The sequence below is a fragment of the Meles meles genome, chromosome 3, assembly GCF_922984935.1.
Source record: "Meles meles chromosome 3, mMelMel3.1 paternal haplotype, whole genome shotgun sequence".
Lineage (NCBI taxonomy): Eukaryota > Metazoa > Chordata > Mammalia > Carnivora > Mustelidae > Meles > Meles meles.
In genome coordinates, this window is record NC_060068.1 from 53,334,248 (window position 1) to 53,346,741 (window position 12,494).

General features: G+C 44.5%; 1 protein-coding gene across 3 annotated transcripts in view; it reads left to right on the forward strand.

The window, feature by feature from the left end:
• Positions 1 to 576: 576 nt before the first annotated feature.
• EFNA5 (ephrin A5) overlaps positions 577 to 12,494 on the forward strand; it is a 278,632-nt gene continuing 266,714 nt past the window's right edge. For 2 of the 3 annotated variants that reach the window (XM_046000506.1, XM_046000508.1), the window contains exon 1: positions 3,578 to 3,811. In XM_046000506.1, coding sequence (XP_045856462.1) covers positions 3,687 to 3,811 — 125 coding nt within the window. In that variant the 5' untranslated portion in view covers positions 3,578 to 3,686. Of the gene's footprint in view, positions 2,047 to 3,577; positions 3,812 to 12,494 lie in introns of those variants that run through there. The other variant, XM_046000507.1, reaches the window with a different exon arrangement.

Sequence of the window (12,494 nt, forward strand, 5' to 3'; positions counted from 1 at the left end):
AATTTAGTTTCAAAAATAACTGCTTATCCTTTAGTTCCCTGGCTTAAGTTTTCCAACTTTCTCACTACTGGAATTTTGTGAACTATACAAATGGTAGACAAGTATTTGTGTTAATATTCTGAATTTACTTTTTTTTTTTTTTTTTTAATTAGGAAGGTGGTTGCTTTGTTGGGGTGGTCTGTCATGGAGTCTGTAATTACACAGGTTGCAACTTACACCTAGTTGCAAATAGAGGAGTTACTCTCCTAGGGCAATTTCAGGATCTCTTCAGGCAGGAAATTTTTCTGTAACTGAGGAACGACTCAACTTTTAGGCAAGAGCTCATTACGTCCAGGTAATCCCATGCTATTGTGCGCTGTTCCTTTTCCTTCAAGTCTTTATTGATCTTTACCCTAACCCAAACCCGGCTGAGCTGCAGGCAATACCCCCGCTGGGTGCGGACTTCAGGCCTACCACTGGAGGGCGTCTGGACGCTTCCAAACAATTCTGAAGCGTCTGGAAAAGTCTGAGCTAGAAAACTGTAAAGCGCAGGAGGGAGAACGTGATATTTGATTTTATTGGGCTAATAAATAAAAGGGAAACAGGAAGGTTTGGGAGCAAAACCAAATCGCTTTCTTTCTTGGGACCAGCGCTTCCCACCGGGGCAGCCACCTCCCTAAAGGGCAGGAGAGAATAATATCATGAAGGCCCGAGCCCTCTGAGCTCCACAAGAGCGAGTGTCCAGAGGGGTTGGTGCCCCACAGCGCTGGGCTGCTGGCTAGCTTCCCAGGCGCTGAAGGACGCGGGACACGTCCCAAGGCGCTCGGACCGTCTTGCTGTCAGGCGATCGTGCTTCCGTGGCCGCCGGGGGCCAAGGCGCTGCAACCCGCTCGAGAAGTCCTGGTACGCGAGGCCTTTTCAAATAATAAAGGAACTCCTGCCCGGACCTCCGATTCTTCCCGCAGCGGGTTCGTTGAAAGCATCTATCCTTTGGGGAGTGGACAGCCAACCAGCCTCGCTGGCTGAAATGTAGAAGGTGTAAGGTATTTCTTATGGGCTCCCCGGCCGCATTCATTTCCTTCCTGCTGAAGGATCGCGCTGAATTGTAATGACTTTACACTGTGATTTTCTCAATTAAAAATTGTGTTTCAGAGCATCACTTTAAAGAAGAGTCTTGCTTCCTGCTCATGAACCTTTTAAGTCCCCGGTAGGAAGAGGAGAGTTGAAAGGCGCATGAGAGATGCTCAGTTTTCCAAGATAACCCAGAGCCGGGCAATGCGCGTCGGGAACAGCGCAGAGATTTACAAGAACACGTATTCATTGAGGCTCCCTGCCAGCCTGTCTGCGGGGACTTCAAGTCACCTGCAGGGCCTGGGAGACAGATTTCGGCTAGCGGGCTGCAGGATGGGAACCGGTTCCTGTGTAATTGAAAAACACCACTCTCAGGTAAAAAGATGTCAAATCACTCCTCAGCCCAGACGGAATTCAGCATCCAAAGGGTTACGTGCGGCTGCTGCGTTCGGGCGGAGGAGAGGGCGCCTCGGCACTCCCAGTAATTCAATTAGTCAGGTTTCTGGAAGGTGGGGCCGAGAAGGGGGGGTAGGAGGCGTGGGGAAGGGAGGAGATTAAGAAAACGCCTCTTTCTCGTGGAACAAACCAATCCTGTTGGAGTGAAGAGAGAGGAAAAAACCCCGACCTGTAAGCAAACAGCAGGCCGTTCACTGACTGGCTGCTCCAGCCACCCACCCCACCCCCCGCTTTCCAAGTAAACTGCAAGGGGAGGGGAAAAAAAAAAAAAAAAAAGCAGCCCACATGACCCGGGCCGCGGCTGCAGCAGCGCAGGCTGGGCTCGGGCTGGCGGCGCCTCCCCCTGCTAGGTCCGGAGCTCACACTCGCGCTCGCGCCGCCCGCCTGCCCCGCGCCCTGCGCTACACGCCCCGGCGCCCCCCCCCCCCACCACGGCCGCGCCGCCCACGTCCACGTTCACGCGCGCGGCCTTGCGCTCCGGTGCGGCGGCGGCGGCGGCTGCTGCTGCTGGGTCGCGGTTGCTGTCGGCTTTACACGCAGGTCATTAACGAGGGGGCGTGCCCGAGGAGATTTTTCCCATAAAGCATTTTCTCTCTCTTTTTTTTCCCTCTTTCGCAAAACTGACTTTTACCTCTTTCCACTTCTCGCCAGTCATTTCAATCCCTCCTGGGTTGCTCGTGCTGCTGCTGCACTCAAGTTTATTTTCCCGCCTGGCAAAGGCTTTAGGATTCGGTTGGTGCTTTTCACCTCTTGTTGCTGCTTTGCCCAAGGAGGGAAAGAGGAGCAGCTGCAGGAGGATCAGGAAGGTTTTCTGATGTAGTCATCCGGGAGGTGCCACTCGCTCCTGCGCTCTCTCGCTCGCTCTCCTCCTCCTCCTCCCCCCCCCCCCTTTTCCCGTTTCAAACTGATTGATGCATCTCTACAAGTTGCCGGGCTTGGGGCCGGACCCGTTGGAGTCACAGGGACACTTCTGAGCGCGCACCCAAGGCTCTTGGCACCGCGTCTGGGGGCTCAGTCTTGCTCCCGGAAGGCGATCGGAGACTGACATCAGCCCATCCAGGAGTTAGAGGGATTCATTTAAAAGTGATTGTTTTCCCTCTCGCTCTCTAGCCTACAGTTGGGTTGGCGTCGTCCTGCAGGTTTGGGCATCCCAGCTCCGCCTCGCTGGCTGGTTCGTAACCTCTGCTCTTCATTCACTCTGGTGCACCCACACCCGGCCAAGAAAAGCACACCCGAGAAATCCCCGAGGCTCCGACAGCGCCCAGGGTGTCGTCTCTCGCCGCCGCAGTCCGACTCCGCCGGGGGACCTGCCGGAAGACACGAAGAGCCAAACTTTTCTTTGAGGTTCGCAAGGCAAGACCGCTCCTCGCCCGCTGAGCTGGCCGCTTAAGCAGTTCCAGGACGCCGGCGGGGCTGGGTTTGTGGCCCCGGATCCCCACCCTTCTCGGCACACCGCCCCGAACTCGCAGCACCTACGACTCCTCCGAGATTTCCAGGGGTCTCCCGGTTAAGGCACAGAGGAGGCGCGGGAAGGGGGTCCTCACACTCTGGGGCCACAGGCGCGAAGCCCTCCATCCACACGGAGACCTCGTCCTGCAGTTTCTCACCGGCCGCTAAAGTAACTTGGAGCGAAGCGGGGCGCACTGCGAGGGCCCTGGGCGGCGGCGGAGCCGTGCGCAGCCCGCGGCGCCGACGCTGAGCCGGGCCCGGCGGGCCAGTGTATGTCTCCCCGCGGCCGCGGCGCGCAACTCCCGGTGACTGTGCAGCGTGCGCCGCCGCCTGCCCCAACCCGCGGTGCCGCCGCCCGGCCCGGTGCGCACCTCCTTCTCCCGGGGTGACCGGCCTGCCGCCGCCGCTCGAGACACAGCTTGGCACCCCTTCCCCCGCCCTCGCCGCCGCCACCACACACGCATGCTTCTCTCCATCTTGTGATTCCTTTTTTCCTCCTGAACCCTCCAGTGGGGGTGCGAGTTTGTCTTGCCCCCTCCCCCCGTCTCCTTTTCTCGTTCTCCTTCCTCTTCCCAGCTTGGTGTGCGCCTCTTTCTTTTCTCGCCACTCTTCATTCTTATTTATTCATATTTATTTGGCTCCTGCTCTCTTTCTCCCCTTCCCTCCCTCCTCCGGATCTCTGCTCTTTCCCGGGAGCGGCTTGTCGGGGGCTCCGCCGCTGGCCAGGCGTGATGTTGCACGTGGAGATGTTGACGCTGGTGTTTCTGGTGCTTTGGATGTGTGTGTTCAGCCAGGACCCAGGCTCCAAGGCCGTCGCCGACCGCTACGCCGTTTACTGGAACAGCAGCAACCCCAGGTAAGGCAATAGGGGGAGCGGAGAGCCGGGAATACTCGGGCCTCGGCTCCCTGCGGAAGGAGCGGCAGTGGCGGCGGGGACCAGCGCGCATCAGCCGCCGGCGGCGCGCACCCTCGGAGCCTGCGTCGTCAGGGCGCTGATGGCTTTCGAGGCGCCCACGGGAAGCGCTCCTGTCGCGCCTCTCTTTGTTAAGCTGCCTCAGAGAGGCTGGGAGTCCCTGGGAGTCCCCGGGGCGGCCCAGATACGCTGCCTCTGCGGAGCGCGGGGAGGCTCGGAAAAGGCGGGAGCTGGGGAGTCGAGACTTATCCGCTTCCTCACCCGGGCAAGCCGGCCAGCATCTCGATCCCGGCGTAGCGCTTGGGCACTGGGAGTCCCGGGTGCGCGCCACCAAGAGTTCCCGCCTGGAGCGTGGGTGCGCAGGGACTGCAGGGAGAACGTGCCAAACATCCCAAAAGTTTTTTTTTTGTTGTTTGTTTTTTTTTTTTTTTTTTTAAATTTTCTTCCCTTTTGTCGGTGCGTTCAGAGTGCACGGGCTGGGGGAAGCGATGGGGGGCTGGGAAGCGGAAGCTTTAGGCTTTTATTTTCCTCTTTAACTGCAAGGCAATCATCCGGCCCCTGGCCCAGTCTCGGCCCGGCGCGCCTGGCAGGGGAGAGGATTCTCCCACCTCCTTGCCCCCCGTGGGCTCAAGGTGCCAGAAAGTTTGATCTAATGCCGGGTTACGTCATGTGTGCTGAGCGAGCTGCTGGAGTTGGCCGAGCCGGGAGGTGGGAGCCCTTAGTCCACGGCCCGGTGGTGTGAAGCCGGAGGAACACGCGCAATTACCTGGAACAGTTTTGTGGGCGTCCCCGAAGCCCGCCGGGTACGCGAAAGGCTAGAGATGGGCGCCTGGGGCCGCCCTAGCGCGCCTGCTGGACTCTGGCCACCCGCAGACGTCCCTTGCTCAGGGATTCTGGAAGTGGGGAGGAGTCAGTGTTGTCCAGCTTGCCTGCCGAACCCCTCCGGATCCAGAGCAGCTCCGAGCCCTACTTTCTCCCCTGCCTGTGGGCAGCGGTCGGCCCCTCTGGGCCCATAATGCTCTGCCACTCTGGGACCTCCGCCAGCTTCCAGGTGCTGGCTGGTTTCGGTGCCTGCCTAAGAGGGAAACAGCATCGATTATACCTAAAATCCCAGGTTTTTCTCTGGGCTGGAGTGGAAGTTAGGAGGAGAGAGGCGGGAGGCCGAGGGTATAGTTGGTGGTGGCTGCGCGCCCAGGGTGTATGGGAGAGAGGGGGCTGGCGGGCGCCTCCAGTTCTTCGTACCTCCGGGTGGCCGTGTCCACCCGCCTCCCTCCTTCCCCCCTGAATTCAAGCTTGGGAGGGATTCCCCTCTTGAAGTAATGTCAGCTTAGATGAAGATGGGCAGATTTCCCCACAAGCGGTCGACCGGTTGCGGAGAGAATCTCCCCGCCCCTCCATCCCCAACCCTGCCCTGCTACTCCAGGACAGATAGTTACACCCAGGTAGCCCAAATCCTAAATTGCACCGCCTGGCAGAACTGGAGACATCCCTGAACGTTTGGTTTAAAAAAATTTTTTTTTTGTCTTCTGGAGGTGGGTGGTGGGATGGGAAGCTATTTCTTTGACATGCCACTTACCACTATTAGGAAAAGAAAGAGAAGCCATCCCGCTAGAGGAGATGCCTTTTATTAAAGCTGACAAGACAAATAGAGCAAGCTTTCCAGTTGTGATGGTGTTAAAAGCGAGGCTCATTATGTTGGTTGGTTTTATTCCCCCCTGGGCTTTATTAAACAGCATATACGAAATAGAGAATTTCTGTTTCTAAAGTTTAGCGCCCTATTAAATAAAACAACAGTGAAACTGGTTAGTTGAAGGTGGGACATTTTGCGCTTAGTCGTCTTTTCCTTCCCACTCCAAACTTCACAGCGTGATCTTTTCCTCACAGTTTTAATTTACTTGGATACTTGGGTGTTCCAGTCACCCTAGGTTAAAACAGAAAGAGTCAGCAACACCCCACTCACCCCTCCTTCTTAACCTGTCAAGCTAGTCTGAGTTAGTTTGAGGACATGTTATCTTAGGTTATCTCTGTTTTATGCTTTTGATACTGTTGTTTGGATTGAGATTAGCACATTGATTTTTGTCACAGGTCATGTTTTTTAATAGATTTGCCCTGCCTGTAGAAAACTCTGCTCAGGGTGCCATGGTGGCTTTGAACCTGCCCAGACAAAGTTAATCTGTAGAATTTTAAAATACCAAGGGTATCCTCAAGTCTGTATTCTAATTCGAGGCTTGTGGAAATACCTTTTTATTTGATCATTATCATTCTGATTACGTTTAGAAGAAAGGAAAATGTACCCCTCTCCCAAGAGATTCAATTCTAACTTTAGTATTCTTAGGGGTTTGTGGGTGCATTTATCTTCATATGTTGTCACAGTAAAACTTACTTTAAAAAAAAACTGTAGAAGTAGGGACTGGTAGGTAGATTTATCTCTGAAATGTTGAACAAGATTTTTGGGGGGGGATGCATTAAGAAAATCCAGCTTGTATGTAATTTAAAAGCAGCCAATGCAAATAACTAGTTTAGAAATAAACACAGTTTATCTCAAAAGATAGTGAAGAAACATTTTAGAGAATTTTCAAGTTTTATAAATTCAATGTTTTACATTTTATTTTTAATAATAATATTATCATTTTGTAAAGTAAGTTAACCATGCCTTCTGATTTTATATAAATCATATTTTTTTTAGGACTTGCTAAACTAATAAGATCAGAAGATGTAATCATTTGGAAAAAAGTTGAAAACTTTCATTGCAACTTAAACAGATCAAAAATTTTTTTCTTAGATAAGATAAGGTCACTTAAGCTCCTAATAAGGGCTTCTGTGGCAAAATGAAGTAAATTTGTTTTAGTTTATACTAATGGAGTTGAATTTGAAATTATGTTTAAATATAATTAGAATTAAGTATTGTATCTTGATCCCACGGTTTAAAGACCTTATATTGTAACTTGTGTAGTCCTAGGAGTTTATTGTTTTCATTACTGACTCTACCATTAACATCCACAGATCTAGATTAACAGAGGAAAAAATATTAAATTTATTGGCTATCAGATAGAATCTGTCGTCCTAGGTATTTGCTTCTAGAAAGTGGATGTTCAATTTTCAAATGCTGAGAACTTTTTAGTTGCTAGTATTTATTGGGTGGTGGGCCAAAAAACCAATTTTATGTTTTGGATTGGCACAAATCTCTGAAATAGGAACCGAGAAATATCAATCTGAATAGAAGTATCTGATAACATTTGCCTAAATGCATCTTCCATATTTTAAAAATTTGGAAAGTTGTCTGGATTTCACTTAAATATAGTAATAGAGTGATCCTTTTAATGTTAGGCTGAATTCTGAACCAGCACATTACTAAGTAACTTTGAGTAATGAATATCTAAGTCAAAGAGAATATAGTTATTTGTCTTTAATTTCTTAAAGAATGTAAAAAGCTTTTGAATAACTTTTAAAGAGACTTTCTATAATAAAACTTTATTTACATTCTCCCATAGCAGCTAAACTTATAAAGATAGAGATGACTCAATATAAGAATATGCCTCATAATCTAAAGTGTGCTATAAATGGTTTGGTGCTTCCAATGAGAATATTCTTTTAAATATTGTGTGTATATTGAAAAGTTCTTGGTTCCTTTTGACCAGCTGCCAAAATGACGATAGGGATAATTAGACATGTTTCCTACTAGTTGGCGTTAACGGGTGGAATAGTAAAATAATACGGAGGCAAATACCACCAGCATACTTTAAGAATATTGATTCTCACTTAATGCTTTGCTTCTGTTAGGTTCTGAGTATCACCAATTTAAAGTGTTATGTTCTGATGAGAAAAAAAAAAAAAGTCTCTATAATTCACCCAGAGTATATACTAAATTTTAACCTAATCATATGTTTTCTTTGGACTTTTAAAACTCTTGTAGGGACTTGTAAATTAAACATTTCATGTTAGAGTAGCAGGTAATTGACACCATTTAGTTTTGTTAACATGTAATCTTGGAGTTGTGAAAGTGATATGAATTCTAGGTCAGTACTCCCAAACCTTTGTGGCTTACAGATCATGTGTATGTGGCTAACTAGAGAGCGGTAGTAACTTTTTTTGCCTTGATCATAATTCCTTGGGTATTTTTTCCTTTCAGAATAAACTTGTTTTATTTTTTAAAATCAGAGTCATCAATGTTTTATTATGCGTATACTGGTATTCTAGCTCTGTGCCTTTTCCACTGACAAATAAAGGAAATCGGTTTGATTTAAATCTAAGAATTTTTTTTGAGGAAAGATGGAAAGTTGACCCTGGTTTGGAATTAATTTTATCACCAAACCTGTACGGGTATAAATTTATCTTTGAAATTTTAAATGTTTTAAATAATATCTATGTGTTAGAAACTTAAAAGTTCCTCAAATAAAAAATATTATTTAGAATTTTTTAACTTTATCAACTCTGAGCCTCAATGTAATGCATTAGATAAAATTAGGTAATTTTATTATTTTGATCTTTATATCAGAATTTATGTAGACATCTGGATAAAAATAAAGCAGTATGCCAGAGATTTATATCTCCTGTTTTTACCCTAATACGTTTGCTGGAGACCTGAAGTGAATCCTTCCCACCCCCCCACTCCCTTTTTTTTACTTTACAAATTGCTATAAGGGAAAAACGCTTCTTGCTTTTGGCCACTTTTCCCTAAAAGTTTGAAAAGTGAGTTACTGAGATGTTTGTTCCATCCATTTTATGTGTTATATGTTCATAATAAGCTCTCAGAAATAGTCAACTGTCTTTTTTTTTTTTTTTAAAGGTGACTAGAACATCAGTGCTATTTGAGGTACACTTGGCTATACAGTCTAATTTGGCATTTCCAGCATGAGACCAAGGTCAATAAACTCCCTGTGATTAAAAGAATCAGAGAGAGCCTTCAGTTGTTCATGGCTCCCTGTTAGTTGGTTTTAGTGGTATTAACTAAACCATTGGCTCACTGAAGGAATATCTTGTTGCCATGTGTGTTCTGGCTGATAATCAATAGCTAGAGAGGCTTCCACCTTTGAAGGCTGAGGATCAGGTTTGGAAGGAACACTTAGTTATTTGGGGGCAAATTAACCTCGTGAATTTCTTGCCATTTAATCTTGCAAGATGCCTTCTGAGCAGGCATTACATTGCATTCTGTCCACTGGCCTGATTTCCTGTTGGGTAGGGACAGATAAAGATGAGCGCCTTCTCTTCTCCCCTGTTGCTATGAACCAAGCAAGCTACCAGCTTCATGCTGGGCCAGGAAAATGAATGAATACAATTAGTCCTTCAGGAGTCCTGGCCTTCCGCAAGCTTGGTAGAAGAATATGCTAAAAGAATGTACCTTTGAGGAAGAGAATACATTAAAATACAAAGTGGAACAAAACTAAGGAAATGTGAAGAACAGAATTTTACATGTGGGCAGCATTTATCTATTGTTTAGTGGGTTTTCCCCCACGATAAATCATTTGCTTTAATAGTCTTTTTTTTTTAAGATGCCACTTAACCCTTTTCATTTTTGTATTTGTTTTGAATAACTTCCAGTAGCAATGAGGATTTTAAAAGTTATATTTTATTTTTTGTAAGGAACCAGTCTATGTTGCTGGTTCCATATTATCAATGTTCTTTTTAGAAAGAGTATACAAACTGTTAAAATAGCAGATGTGATTAGAATCTTCATGTTGGAAAGGAAGCCTGTGTATCCCTAAGTACCGTGTGGAAGGCCTTGGCCAATTACCCAGGGTATTCAGACATGATCAGTCTTCCGAACTGAGAAAAAATTGCCTTTTGATCATTTGTGATGGATAACACCTTCATATTCAGGTATAAAAACCTCAGGAGTATAAGAAATGAGGTATTAATATTCACTTTTAGTGATTTGTCTTATGCTGGTGATCTGAGACAGCTAAACATCAATAAATTACTGTCTCTTTTAAGGGCCTGATTTATATTATTAGATTTATATTTTCATTTGCTTCTGAACCTATATCCTGACCTGTTTTGTAGAAAAGTTTCTTGTGATTAATTTGAAATTCTAGTGTTTCTGAATGGGATATTACTCATAACCAGGAGGTCTGTTTCCTCTTAAATCTGTCTGCATTTAGGTCTTTAAACTTAAGTCAGTTGTAAACAAGAGGGCACAAAAACAATAGAACTGCTTAGTTTAAAATTCAAAAGAAATAAGGTGGGTTTTTTGGTACTATAACTATTACACATAGTTTGATTATAAATGGAAATAGTTCCCTGTATCTTAGTATTCTTGATAATCTCTACTCCTTGTCACACTTGGAAAGATTTATTATAAACTACTGAAATCTGTTCACTATTTTGGAACGTGAAATGGGTGTGGATATAAACTCATGGTTTTGAGGCTTTTGAGTATAGTTTTCAAACAGCCATAGATTTCAATAAAAACATTACTTTAAAACAGTGAAAACTCCTACTTAAGTTAGCTAGTTGCCGAGAGATAGTAGTGTACCACAGTCACAGGTTACCTGAGCTTTCATTCAGGTAGAATTCTATCATTTTCAATAAGGAAAAATAAACCTTTGTCATCTTTAGAAACATCCTTCATACAATTGACAGTTGACAGGTTGAAGAAAATGTTACTGTCAGGTCTTATTTTCCAGTCAAGTGAGAAATAAAAATAGTTTTGAGTGATTTTTAAGAAAACCTATTTAAAAATTATTTCAAAATGTAGGGGAATGCTTTTAATATTTATAATGTGTGTCATAGAATTAATCTGCCGTTTGCTTCAGGGAAGGTCAGCAAAGTGCAATTCAAGGAGAGACTCTGACAGTTAAGTTCCTAGGCTGTTTACTTCAAAAAAAGTCCAATACAGTTGTTGTGTTTGTAATAGGATATCACTGGATATTTTATGATGGCTTTCTTTAAGAGATACAGAGAACATTAGTAGTATTCCTGTTATTACTTGTCAAGTGACCTGATTTCCATGAGTGATGATCATGATTCGGCTATGACATGGGAATTTTGGTCATGTGATATCTGTAGGTTTACGCTTTGGACAATTACATTATTGGCACACAAAGATTAGACCTTTTTTTAAAAACTGCTATTCATAATTTTTCATAACTGCACAGTGTAACGTATAGGTTTCTTTGTGGAAATGTGTGAAGACCTGCTTGGAGATTGGGGGGGAAGATGACTAAGTTTTTGCTCCCCAATTTAGAAAAGCTAGGTTTTGGGCTTTCTGTTAAATCAGCGTTTTTTTGTTTTTTTGTTTTTTTGTTTTTTTTCTAGAAGCAGCCATCTTGTTTTAAGACCGATTTTATTTCTTTCATGAAAATGGTCCGGAAATGAATATGGACGCTAGAAAGGACTGAACCACTTTATAATAATTTTGGCAGGGCTCTGTATTTAAAGCTCTCTCAAATTATTTGAGAGTTCATTAAAATGCTATCTTCTTGTATTTAGTTGAAAAAAGGATGTTTTAATTAATAATATATTTTAAACTTGGGCATATTTTAATGTTAAATGTTGGGCTATACCATGGTTACATACGTATTTTTCTTTTGTAGCTTATAATATGTTGTTAATTTCAAAGTAGTATGTTAATAGCTCCTATGGTCATCCCCCCCCCCCCAACACCAAATCCTGATTTCCTTTTTTTGATTGTTCGAAGCAGTCCTTTTTATGTCAACCAACATTTTTCCCCCCCAAATCGCTCAGCGGTACCTCTCTAGTAATAGGTGATAATAAAAGTATAGGTATCTTTAAAAATGAAACATTTGGGGTGCCTTCAGAAACGTTATATCAAATCAGAGCCTTTTTGTCCCTGAAATACAGGCTTTCGTTCTTTCATTACTAAACCGTTCTTGTGGGTTCTTATAGGAAATGGAGAAAATTATCCTGACAATGAATTCATATTTGTTATTAAAAATTATGAGAATATATCAACTGAATCTGCTGTATTTTCCACCACGTTTTGTATTTTTGGATCCATTTGGAAGAACATGTGGCCTAGTAAAGTTTACCAAAAATTTATACTAAACTTCTTGCTACTGCATCTGTTTGATGATGTCTGGGAACATTATTCCCATGAACTGCAGTAAAAACAGAACTTCCTTAAGATTAATTTCAAAGTAACCTGACTCAGTCAGCCTGATTAAACTGGGCACAGATTGAAAACTACTTATGTCACAGATTGCTTCAGTTCATTAGGAGTAGGATTTTGGGTGATTCCTGATGCAATACAAAGGTGATAAATAAAATGCATGTTTTAAGAAATAGCATACATCTCCTGGAGTCCTTATTGAAGTCCAGGTATGAGTTGATAGTTTTTGTACCTCAAAGCTTCCCTCTGATATCCATCATCCATCCAGATTTTGTTTTTTGACTGGCTGATGGAGCGGACTGGAATAACTGAGTGTCCAAAGTGACCTTTTTGTTTTAAGCGGACTAACAAATACTTTTGCCTTTTCTTTTTGCTTCTAAGCTGTCAGGAGTGTCCTTTCTGAGTCTTATTAGTGACTTATTTATGTATGGAGAGGCCATAGTTAACAACTAGCTCTTGCTTCGTATTGTGAAAATGCATTTTAGGAAAGTATTTTGTCATACTAAAATGCACTTTTATGGCTTGAATAAAATCAAGGCATGGCCTATTTTGGCTGGA